At 44.9% G+C, this 12,888-nt stretch overlaps 1 protein-coding gene across 1 annotated transcript in view; it reads left to right on the top strand.

Moving 5' to 3' along the window:
* The window catches only part of sorcs3a (sortilin related VPS10 domain containing receptor 3a), a 259,289-nt gene that overhangs the window by 158,435 nt on the left and 87,966 nt on the right, over positions 1-12,888 (top strand). The window contains exon 4 of the mRNA XM_056408465.1: positions 6,617-6,775. Within this exon, the coding sequence (XP_056264440.1) occupies positions 6,617-6,775 (159 nt within the window). The remainder of the gene's footprint in view (positions 1-6,616; positions 6,776-12,888) is intronic.

Below are 12,888 nucleotides of genomic sequence, written 5' to 3'. Positions count from 1 at the left end.
CATATGCAGGAAGGAGGCAAAGCCATAAATCAACCGATTTAATCACGTCCACAGATACATTTGATGATTGAATGAAGCAGGCTAAATCATATTGGACAAGGTTCTCGATGTGCTCTATATTCTATGTTTGAGCTCACATAGGACATTCAGCGTACTGTAATTCCCACAGCATTAATAAAATGTGTAGAGCAACAAAGTTATGTCATACTCTCCGCCATCAGAAATACTGTTTTCATTCACTTAATCAGTCCAATCTCTTCTAGTTACCTTCGCATTGAAAATGCGGAAGGTTATGTTTTGATCACCGTGTATTTATTTATTTATTTATTTGGATGCGTGTTATTCGCAGAACTCAAAAAGTATTGAACCGAATAGCATGGAATTTGGTGGGATGATTGGTTATTATCCGGGGACCAGTTGATTAGATTTTGGGATCAATCGGGTCAAAGGTCAAGGTCAAAGGTCATGAACAGGTCAAATCTTCTTGAATGGCATGAAATTTGGTGGGTTGATTGGTTATTATCCGGGGACCATTTGATTAGATTTTGGGATCAATCGGGTCCAAGGTCAAGGTCATGGAAAGGTCAAAATCTTTTTTTTACCATAGCACGATACATTTGTGTCCAATTGGCATGAAACTAATGCCAACATGTTCATAATTCAATGCCCAATCTTGTGATATGCGAAGGTATGCGCTCTACCGAGTGCCCATTCTAGTTTAATGTTGTTTGAATTTGGTATAAAACTATTTTCAACATGTACACATTTAAATATTTACAAGACAAAACTCGGGGGTATCAATTCTGTCTTCCTGTAAAGTTACCTTCTAATTAACCTAAACGTCATTCTTTTTTTTAAATTCTTCCTCGCAGTTTTAAACATGCGGTGAATCAAAACCAAAGAAAATAAAAAACTTGATGAAATTACTCACTTATGTTTTCATTAAAAGATCACGTCTGTGGAATTATTTAAGTTTTGGATACAAATTCAAACGAGTCAATGTTGACTTTTGTCTTCACAAAGGACATCTGCAATTGTAGGCCGTTGAGGTCAGAGTGATGTAAGCAGCTCCATTAAAGTAGGAGTCTGTTTCCACTTCAATATGTTTCTGATTATTCATTTCTCATGCAGTTTACCATCTAATTGACAAGTATATTCATAGCTTGAATATAAAGCAAATACATTATCTTCTTAATTATTTACTGGCCTTCAGCCTTTACCCCCTCGGAGATGCGTGCAGATGAACACGGCCCTCTTCCCGGGCTCCTCGCTTACTCCCCCGGTGAGCACATGGAGGAAGGTTGTCTGCCTGTGATGCGGCGGCGCAGAGACCAGCAGAGTTTTACTTTCTGGGCATTATGTGACCACACATCAATCCAGTCTGCTTCGGCCACAAGGGCTTTCCCCATTCACCTTCATTTTTCATTGAGAGAAAATAACTTTCCTGTCATCATTTCAATGTGCGAGCAGCACGAGGTAGTCAGCCAGAAACGGAAGGAAATGTATCCTGGGAGTAAAGTTAAAACCAAACAAAAATGTATATAACTATTATATATCTACACATAATGCTTATATATGCTGAAACGCTTATGACGGGTCCTAGTGCACCCTATCATGGCGGGTCCTAGTGCACCCTATCATGACGGGTCCTAGTGCACCCTATCTTGACGGTTCCTAGTGCACCCTATCTTGACGGTCCTCGTGCACCCTATCATGATGGGTCCTAGTGCACCCTATCATGACGGGTCCTAGTGCACCCTATCACGCTGGGTCCTCCTGCACCCTATCATGATGGGTCCTAGTGCACCCTATCATGACGGGTCCTAGTGTACCCTATCATGATGGTTCCTCCTGCACCCTATCATCATGGGTCCTAGTGGACCCTATCATGATGGGTCCTGGTGCATCCTATCATGATGGGTCCTAGTGCATCCTATCATGATGGGTCCTAGTGCATCCTATCATGATGGGTCCGAGTGCACGCTGTTATGATGGGTCCTCCTGCACCCTGTCATGACGGGTTCTAGTGTAAACTAGTAACTAATTATGAAGCACAAACACACCCCATTGTGCCTACGTATATATTTGACCAACAAGATATTGGATTTTGAAGTTAAATGAGTTTCTCGTAAAATTGTATTGGGAATATCTTTCTTTGGGATCTTTGTGCTCCAGTTCATCAGCCTCACTTTTCAAGGCGAAGCCAAGGTGCTGACCCTGAACACGTTTGCATGGTGCCAGAGTTAATAGGATCCCAGGACTGTTGAGCTTAACCGTGTCAGGGCGAGGAGCAGATCATAGCCAGCGCTGATTTCTCCTCATGTCTCACTTATTTGGAGGAAATGTAATTCCACATCAAGAGCAATGCAAGAATGTCGTCCCAAAGGTTCTTTCTGTTGCTTATGTGAGGTATCTGTCTTTTGTTATTTCAGTGACACTATATATCATTATATAATAGATAAACTTTGTTTAACAACCAAAGGTGTTAAAACAATAAAGAATATCCTAAATGTAAATAACACTGAGAAATGATATAGTTCAGATATCAATTTCACTAAATTATATTCAAGATATTTGTATACTAATCAGACTAAAAAGGAACACAAGTTACAATTTATTGTATGTTATTGTGTGAGTGAGTCATCAAAGGACAGAGCCAAGAGCTTGTAACGATCTCAGGAGAATGTTTTACTCTAATGGGTGACCTCTGGCTCCGCCGGGGCCGACTGCCCTCCGCACCTTATCTCTGATCTAATTATTCCGATTTGCCATCCGGTAGATGGGTGGAAGTTTGCCTGTCTGTTGGCTGCGTTGCTTTGTTTCCCCCTTGCATCTGAGTCGCCCTCTTTAGCTGTATAAAGAGCAGCATGGGTGCCTAATCACTCAGCGTAAGAGTTAACATCTGCTGCTCTTCGAGATATTCTTCTCAACCACAATGAAGGAACCGCTCCATGTCCACTGCGATGATTCTGGAGGCACATGAAGTATTTTGTCTCTTACATTGTCCGACAAAAAGAAAAAGTGGATGGAAGCTGTGACCTTTACAATGTTACACTATGGTATTTGAATCATTGTAATGGCATTTAGTGCCAGGCCCCTGAAAAATGACGCTTCATTGGTTTTCCTGAGCGCCATGTGCACTCACTCAGTCCTCGAACAGCTTGACAGAACGGCTGGTGGATCGGGTTCATTTAAATACAAAGACATGCACATTTAAAATGCCATCGAGGAGGCGAGACAGTGAAAACATGATAGCTAGATGTGGGTGATTAAGTCTTGATCCGTGGTTAATGAGGATATAGCGGCGACCGTGCTCTGTTAAAACCTCCCGTCAGAGAGAGACTAAGCTCAATTGATCTGACGTGATGTGATTCATGTACTGCCGGGTGTCTCTTTCCTTCCGTCTCTGATCCAAACATCCCCTCACCTCCTGATCCGACAACCAGCGGCTTCTGTCTCTGTGCTCAAGCTTATGCACAGCTCAACATCAGGCTGATAAAACACAACGGCTATCCCTCCAACCTCTATCCGATACGTATTGTTACCTTCCTCACTCGCCCGCCTGCCCTCCAAGGCTGAGTGCTTTGCTGTGAGGGACATCTTAATCCCACTGCTAATGCAATCGGTCACTGTGATTTTGAAAGTGAGTAATTATTTTCCGAGGGTGATTGTTTTCGTAGAAATGGCCCAGTATTCCCGCCTTCGGATTGGCTTTGATTTGGCTGATCGCAGAGGTGACAGACAGAAAAAAAGAGTTTTTTTTAATGTGTGTATAATGTGGCTGTTTTCACACTTACATGGTGGTAAATGAGTAAAGTTAATGTGACAATACTTTCTCAGCCTCATTCCCAGTATGAAATGAGCAAATTGTGGGCCTCAATGAATCAAGGTGTGGCAGCGGGGTGTGTTTAAGCTCGGCTGCAGGGTGGGTGGAGCGGGGGTGTGGTTCAGGGGGTGGTGTGTCTGATGACAACCAGCTGAGCTGAAATCTGTGTTGTGTGTATCTCGAGGCTTTGTCTCCATAAAGGAGCTGGACAGGAGGAAGATGGAGAGTGCCGAGCAGAGACACTCTGGGGGGTCTGAAGTAATAAAAGATATTACCAAGTATCCCTCCGACTACTCATTCATTGGTGCTGACAAGGAGAACCTACCAGTGACGGCTTGACACCTGTCACACAAGGCTTGTGAAAAGATGAGCTAAATGCTTGCTGAAAATTGAAAGGTATCGTGAGTACAGAGAGGGGTCATAACACTCTTGAGTACAAGGCTTAAAGGGAAAGGGTAGATTTTCATAAGAAATGTACATTATGTGCACACACCTCTTCAAGGTTTTTCTACTCTTCCATTACACTGACACTCAAAAAAAGGGTCAATGTGAAATGTAATCTCTCCTTCAAAAGAGACTCTGCTGCTTACTAAAGTATTATATAATAGGAATGCTTAAATACCTCTGACGAGCTCCAAAGACACAGGCAGATACCAGGAGCTCTTAGTATTGCACGGTGACGGGTAAAGAATGGCAAGAATGGCTAGATTGGCGAGGACGGGCCAATGAGAAATACAGGTCGGAGAATGTGCTGCCTGTTTATTGGTGCTTAATGAAAAACAATTTATCTAAATCACCACCAGGGAGGGACTCTCGTTAAAGCTCCGGGAGAAGGGCTAGCATTTCTGTCAGTGACAAATGTGCTGTTGTACTTGCAATTTCAATTGATTTGATGAGAGAAAACCCGGCCATTCACATTCCTTGTGGAGATAAACATTTAAAGCTGCAGCGGTCCATATTTTCATATTGATAATGGAACAAATGATTTAGTGTTAAGTGAAGGGATTTAAGACAAACCCCGAGAGGAGTATTACCCGAGTCTGCACTTCCTCATTGCTCTGCAGTTTCCTGGCTCAAAGACTCAACGCTCATCAACCTCGTCTCCCTGCTTTCAGCCAGAATGATAAACCACTACCTCTCCAACACCCAACTGCAGGAGAATAAATTCAGCTCCTCACTAAATTTGCAAGTTCAATCGATAGCAGCTAAAGAGATGGATTGGTGGAGGCCCAATTGGAGTCAAAAACTGTGTGAATATTAAATATTGGACTTCATCATGTCACAAGAAACCTCAACACTAGGAATGGACATGTTCCAACCCTGACTTAAATTGAATAATAATGTTGCTTTGAGACTGCTAGATGTGTAAATAAGTAATTCTTTGCTCAAGGTATCTTCATATCTTAAGATAAGTTATTTTTCAATTTTGTGTGCATTTTCCAGTAAACACTCTGTGAGTCATCAGTGAGTCTACACAAGGCACTGCAGGGTAAAGGCAACATGTTTGTCTGCTTAAGTTTGTGAAAAGATGATTTTGGCTCAACTGCAGGAGTGGAGTTTTTATAGAGCACAAAGAACCATGTATGAGATCAGTCTGGTGTTACATATTCACCATGCCTAACGTATAAGGAGTGCTATCGACTGTATATTCACCCCATAGTGGTCGTAAAAGTAATTTTAATGAAATGTGTATATTAATGGTTTACATTATGTGTACATTAGCTATGTTTCTTTTCTTGTAACATGCATAAAACACTTATTTAGCCTTGTGAATATAAAGCAATTTCCAAATTCAGATCTTGAAAGGATAAAGAATTATAGTTACCATGTAGCAACCAATTTAGCTTAAATGAACACTTTAGCTGATTTATGTGTCATGATGCAAATTGCTATTTTAACCTTTTAGCCTACAACAGTGAAAATATGTGATGACAATGGATTTTTTTCTTTATCATATGGTTACAATAAATGCATGGATTCAATGGCATGTGTCTGATTAAAAAAGAATACAGCACACTTAAAACATATAACACCTCCTCTTTAGTCAAGGAGGAGTTGCTGCCATTTTAACTGCTTCCACAAAGACTCTAAATGTCATTAGCTGAAGGAAATATGCATTGTGGAATTCCTGTTCTTATTGAATTCTGTAATGACTGTGATAGCGCTGGCAGAATTATTCCAACCATGAAATTAGGGCTTCTACAACTGTGGTGCTGTTAAATTTGAAATTAGAATTTGATTGGAAGGATACATGGTAAGAAATTGCATCCTAAAGAACTAGGTGATAAAGAAAAAAGCATACTGTGTATACAACATTCATGCATGGCTGCTTGATCTTGTTTGTACTTCGACGGCGGGCTCCAATACCTTTCTGTCATATAGAAGGACTCTTTATTTCATGTTTTTTCAACCCACCTGTGTTCTTTTTAGTCACTTCTGGGAAACACATTATTTCACCTGTTGTTGCTGTGAACAACCGTGATCTTATTTTGGAGAGAGATGATGAATCCATCACCCTTTGAGCCACAGAGGCATGGCAACAGCAGCACGAGAGTCAGGCTCATTAAATGAAGTTGAATATTTGGATGGTTTGCCAAGAATAAGCATGACGATTGCCAAAAGACAGACCTTTTCTGCTGACTCGGCTCCTGCCTCTCACGTCTGTCCTCTACCATCTCATCTCCCTTTCTTTCCACCGCTTTACTCAAACTCGCCCTTCGACCCTGGCATTTTCTCGCCTTCAAAAACCCTTACCCACTCCCTTGCATGTCTTCTGCTCCCTCTCCTCAGATCATGGTGTTGACGGATCCAGAGTTTGAGAGCAGCCTGCTCATCAGCTCCGATGAGGGAACCAGTTACCAGAAGTACCGCCTCACTTTCTACGTCCTGAGCCTCTTGTTCCACCACACGGAAGAGGATTGGGCCTTAGCCTACAGTCACGACCAGAAGGTGAGATTGTGTCGTAATCAGCAGCATGTGGTGTACCTTTATGTTATACACAGTACATATTCAAGTCCTGTAGCCGGACCAGGCCAATTTAGCATTGCCCTTCAAAAAAACACCCCAAATGATTGTGCAGTATACCAGAGACATTCTCTTTTTCATTTCAAGCATTCTTCTCCGATGTCAAAACCTGGCGCCTACATTACCCAAAGTACAACTCAACCGCCAACCGTTCAGATGGAGATTGGGGTTTGTTATGCTCGTAGCCTGGAGCCTCGAGCAGCGGGCTACAAAGGCCTGTCAAGATCATTTCTTTCTAACTCCACACCTCCAGACGTTTTTCATCGTCACACTTAGTCTTCAGCCCCAAACCGATGCTGACTCAAGTGACATTGAGGACATTTATCAGACTTCACACCAGCTCCTTCTGGAGGCACCAGAGGCTTTATACAGCTTTTTTTTCACATAACACCTGGAAAAAGACTTTGACATGCAAAATCCTTGAGGAAATCCAGAGGAGTCATATCGAAAGAATGGCTCCATTTAAACCAAATTCAGTCTTTATTTGTGTTTACTTCACTGTTGCAAATGTAATATGTAAGTTGAATTGTTCTCGTTCCTGTAGACAGATTGTTAATGTTTTTGTTCAACTGCTGCACGCTCACTGAAATACAGGAAGCATCAGGTAGCTTAGCATTTAACCAACCAATTGTCTCTATTTCACTCATAATTAGAGCCACATTACATGGTTCATAAAAAGGAACCTTCCTGGAAAATTATTATTATTATTTAGAAATGTGCTTCATTCATTGTGAAACATTTGCATGAAACATGAGGAAAAAGAGTATTTCTGTTGAAAAGAGAAACCCCGGATCCACAGAGTAGAGGTTGTATTTAGAGATGCACCGATCAGGTTTTTTGTGCCGATCACCGATCATTGAAATCAGTATCTGCCGATCCGATAATACCGATCACCGATCACGGTGTCGATTGAAGCATTCTATTTATTGTGTAGCATTATTGCCTAGGACTATGAGGAAATACATATATCAAGCACCTCAAATATTAAAGAAATTACAGATTTCTTTAAACATTTAGGACTTTTACTTTGAAAAATGTCCTAATTGATACATTAAAATTGTTTGATTGCTATTGTAGGGGATTTCAGATATGTATGGAACACGTCTGCATTATTAATTTCCTGGAACTCGAGGAAATCTATATACAGGACTTTTTTTAACATACAAAAGTCAGACTTATTTTTATAAACTCTTCCTTGGTACAGTAAAAATGTTTTAATGTTAGCATAATTTAAGCTAAATCTCAGAAACGATCTATAAAGATACAAAATCAGTTCATTGTTTCCTTTTATATGCTAGTGTATGATTTGTCGACATCTTATTTTGAAAAACGGATGTTGTTTCACGTGTCACTTAAATCCTTCCGCTAACTTTATCAAAACCCTCGCGCGCTCCCGATCGAATGCGTTTACGGTGAACATCAGTCTATAGAATCAGAATCAGAATCAGAAACAGTTTTATTGCCAGGAATGTTTACACAAACGAGGAATTTTTTTTGGTGGAAGGTGCAACATTTGGACATGACAAACAAACAACAATCAACACGACAGAAAGACAACAAATAATGTGAAAGTGTTTGGGTGTGTGCTTCAAGTGGTGTGTTTTAGTTAAAAGTGTATGTTACGCGTGGCGTGTGTTTAAGTTAAAGTGCATGCAAATAAAGTGGCATGTGTGTGGAGGAGGCCTCAAGTTAAAGTGCATGTTAAAGTGACGTGTGTGGAGGAGGGAAGAAGAAGGAGGAGGGAGGAAGAGGGAGGAGGAGGAAGAGGAAGGAGCGGGAAGAAGGAGGAGAGAGGAATGTGGAAGAAGAGGTGGTAGTCCTGGGGGTGACAGTCATTCAGTCCCGGGTTCCATTGATGAGCCCGACTGCCGACGGAAAAACTTTGGTGTGGCGGGTGGTCTTTGTCATGATGGACGCAGCCTCCTCCCGAGGAGGGACTCGAACAGGAGTGTCCAGGGTGGGAGGGTCAGCGACAATCTTTCTGGCCCGCTTCAGTGACCTGGAAGTGAACAGGACCTGGAGGAAGGCAGATTGCAGCCGATAACCCTCTCGGCCGAGCGGATGATGCTCTGCAGCCTGCACTTGTCTTTGGCTGTGGCTGCAGGGTGCCAGACGGTGATGGAGGAGCAGATGATGGACTCAACGATGGCCGTGTAGAATTGTACCATCATTCTCCCTGGCAGGTTGAATTTCCTCAGCTGCCTCAGGAAGAACATCCTCTGCTGGGCCTTCTTGGTGATGGAGCCGATGTTCAGCTCCCACTTGAGGTCCTGGGTGATGATGGAGCCCAGGAAGCGGACGGACTCCACAGCGTCGACGGGGGAGTCACACAGGATGAGAGGGCGGGTGGGGCTGCATTCCTCCTGAAATCCACAACCATCTCCACTGTCTTTAGGCGTTGAGCTCCAGGTTGTTCTGGCTGCACCAGGTCACCAGGTGGTCAGTCTCCCACCTGTAGGCGGTCTCGTCCCCACCAGAGATGAGCCCAATGAGGGTGGTGTCATCCAGGAACTTTAGGAGCTTGACGGACTGGTGACTGGAGGTGCAGCTGTTGGTGTACAGGGAGAACAGCAGAGGAAAGAACACAGCCTTGGGGGAACCTGTGCTGGTGGTCCGGGAGCCTGAGACGTGTTTCCCCAGCCTCACGTGCTGCTTCCTGTCGGTCAGGAAGTCTGTGATCCACCTGCAGGTGGAGTCGGGCACGTGCAGCTGGGAGAGCTTGTCCTGCAGCAGGGACGGGATGATTGTATTGAAAGCAGAGCTGAAGTCCACAAACAGGATCCTGGCGTAGGTTCCTGGGGAGTCCAGATGCTGGAGGATGTAGTGAAGGGCCATGTTGACTGCATCGTCTACAGACCTGTTGGCTCTGTAGGCGAACTGCAGGGGGTCCAGGAGTGGGTCGGTGATGGTCTTGAGGTGTGACAGGACCAAGCGTTCAAAGGACTTCATGACCACAGAGGTCAGGGCGACGGGCCTGTAGTCATTGAGTCCTGTGATCTTGGGTTTTTGGGGACGGGGATGATGGTGGAGGCCTTGAAGCAGGCTGGAACGTGGCATGTCTCCAGGGAGGTGTTGAAGATGTCGGTGAACACAGTGCTTCAGGGTGGAGGGGGAGACGGAGTCCGGGCCCGCTGCTTTGCGGGGGTTCTGCTTTTTGAACAGCCTGTTGACGTCTCTCTCCAGGATGACGAGGGTCGTCGCTGAGTTGATGGAGGGTGCTCCAGAGGTGTGAGCCCCTGATGGGCTGGGGGAGGGTGGGCTGATGGTCTGTGGCTTGTTGATGGGGCTGTGGGGGATTGTCTCAGGACTGCTCCATTGTCTTTCAAAGTGGCAGTAGAACTCATTGAGCTCGTCTGCCAGAAGCACATTGTTCATGGAGTGGGGTGATTTGGGCTTGTAGTTGGTGATCTGCCTGAGCCCTCTCCAGACAGAAGCAGAGTCGTTTGCTGAGAGCTGCTGTTGCAGTTTCTCAGAGTACAGTCGTTTAGCATCTCTCACCGCCTTGCTAAACCTGTATTTTGACTCTGTGTACAGGTCCTTGTCCCCACTCCTGAATGCCTGGTCCTTCTGCAGTCTTAGCTTCCTGAGCTCCGCTGTGAACCAGGGTTTGTCGTTGTTATAACTCACCCTGGAGCTGGATGGAATACAGCTGTCCTCACAGAAGCTGATGTAGGAAGTTACAGCCTCTGTGTACTCATCCAGGCTGTTGGTAGCAGTCCTGAAGACATCCCAGTCAGTACAGTCCAAGCACGCCCGTAGATCCTCCAGAGCCTCACTGGTCCACTTCTTGAACTTCCTCACCACAGGTTTGCAGAGCTTTAGTCTCTGTCTGTATGAGGGAATCAGATGAACCATGACGTGGTCAGAGTTTCCCAGTGCAGCTCGAGGGACGGCGTGATAGGCCCTGCTGATTGTTGTGTAGCAGTGGTCCAGAATGCTCTTCTCTCTAGTAGGGCATTTAATTAACTGTCTATATTTAGGGAGTTCGTGGCTGAGGTTTCCTTTGTTAAAATCTCACCTTACAATAACTAAAGAGTCCGGGAAGGTCCGCTCCACACACCGTATCTGATCAGCGAGGGTCCGCTGTGCCTCGTGCACGTTTCCCTGCGGCGGCATGTAAACTCCGGCCAGGATGAATGAAGCGAACTCACGTGGGGAGTAGAAGGGTTTGCAGTGAATGATAAAAGATTCCAGGTCCGGCGAACAGTGCTGTAGAATCACCGTTACGTCGTTGCACCAGCCGTTGTTGAGGTAAAGCAGATTCCTCCACCCTTTGTTTTTCCGGAGAGCTCCGTGACCCGGTCCGCTCGGAACAGCTGGAAGCCAGCGAGCTGGAGCGCAGAATCTGGTATCGATCCACTTAGCCATGATTCCGTAAAGCACAGGACGGAGGATGAGGAGAAGTCTCTGTCTCTCCCCACCAGCAGCTGGAGTTCGTCCAGTTTGTTGCACAGTGAGCGGACGTTGGAGAAATATGCCCGGCAGCGCTGTACGAGATCCCCTTTCCGTAGCCGCAAAGCGCCCCTGAGCGTTCCCTCTCCGGCGTCTCACCGCGTGGCGAAGGTGAGCACACCTTTTACAAAAATGTCCAGTAACTCCACAGAAGTTAAAAACGTTGGAAATAAATCCGCTGGAGTTGTTCCCCTGATGTTCATGAGCTCTTCTCTGGTGAAAGAGCTCCGGGAATCACAGCAGAAAACAGTATTTAAGACGAAAACAACAAAAAACATCGCGCACCAACGCACCGAGGTGGCCGTCCGCGGCGCCATCAGTAAGGTTATATATAGGGGCTCAGAGCCTCAGACATGTGAGAGTCGGCTGAGTTGACCCAGTGATTCAACTCGGGGGACGGGGACGCCGCTCGGTGCGTGAGGATCCCCTTGTGGACCTCTCACTCTGCGGCCCTCGCCGGGCGCATCGTCTCCGTTGCGGTGCGCCGCGATTGAAACGTCTCTGATAGTTTTTCTCGCAGATGTTACGTCATCTGATCGGCCGTTTTGAGAACGTCGATCAAAACCGATAATGGGAATATCGGCCGATATGGATCGGCGCCGATCAGATCGGTGCATCCCTAGTTGTATTGATGGAAATGATGCTGTGGAAATACACACAATGCATCATGCACCATTACGGTCATTTGTTCTGGACCGGCCCCGTCTCAACAGAGCAGAGACTCACGTATTTTTTTAGTTACTGCTCTTAACTCAGACGTAATGGTATGTATTACATTGGCAACATAAGCGCCTTGAAGTGATTCTCAGCCTTCCGTCTCACTGACCAGATGTCACCTTCACTAGGTTTTGTCACACAGGACGGGGCTCTTCACACAGGGCTCTGAGATTGTACCTAGCAAAGGTCTGTCATTAAGGTCAATGACTGGCCTGAGAGCCACAGCCATCACCCTGCAGGCGGTTCATGGTGCAGGACGACGATGATTGGTGAACAGGGTTGGAGCAAAATGTCCGGTTTCCTCTTGGCAGAGTGGATTTACAGCATCTAAAATACATTTCGACAATCGGTGTGGACGAGGAAATAGCTCAAATAGAAGTGCACTCAGGAGAGCTCGGATCTCGTCTAGACTGAACACATCTGATGTGTTTAAACTCTCCTTCTGGTCTATGAAGATGTCTGCTCAGATGAAAGTTCACTGTAAAACTCCATGTTGATGCTTCATTTCATAGTCTGTGTATTTAGTTCCAGTAGCTGTTAGCTCTGTTAGCTGTATTGGTCCTGTTAGCTGTTAGCCAAACCAGCTAAATCTCTCTCTCTCTCTCTCTCTCTGTGTGTGTTTCTTTCTCTCTCGTAAATAACGTTCAGTTCAGTTTGTCATTTGCTAAACGACAAATAAAAAATATGATGTGAAAAATATCAGGCTAATGGGTTCAGTAGAACACAATATTAGCTGTAGACAGAAAGACAGACACCTAGATGTCGCTAAACACAGCACACACAGAGCAATACATGTATCCTGGCGGATATAATACAACAATGTATTTGTAGATTCACATACAAATGCAGAAATACACTAACCCATATAT

The sequence above is a fragment of the Pseudoliparis swirei genome, chromosome 24 (genome assembly GCF_029220125.1).
Source record: "Pseudoliparis swirei isolate HS2019 ecotype Mariana Trench chromosome 24, NWPU_hadal_v1, whole genome shotgun sequence".
NCBI lineage: Eukaryota > Metazoa > Chordata > Actinopteri > Perciformes > Liparidae > Pseudoliparis > Pseudoliparis swirei.
This window is presented reverse-complemented; position numbering and strand designations above follow the sequence as displayed.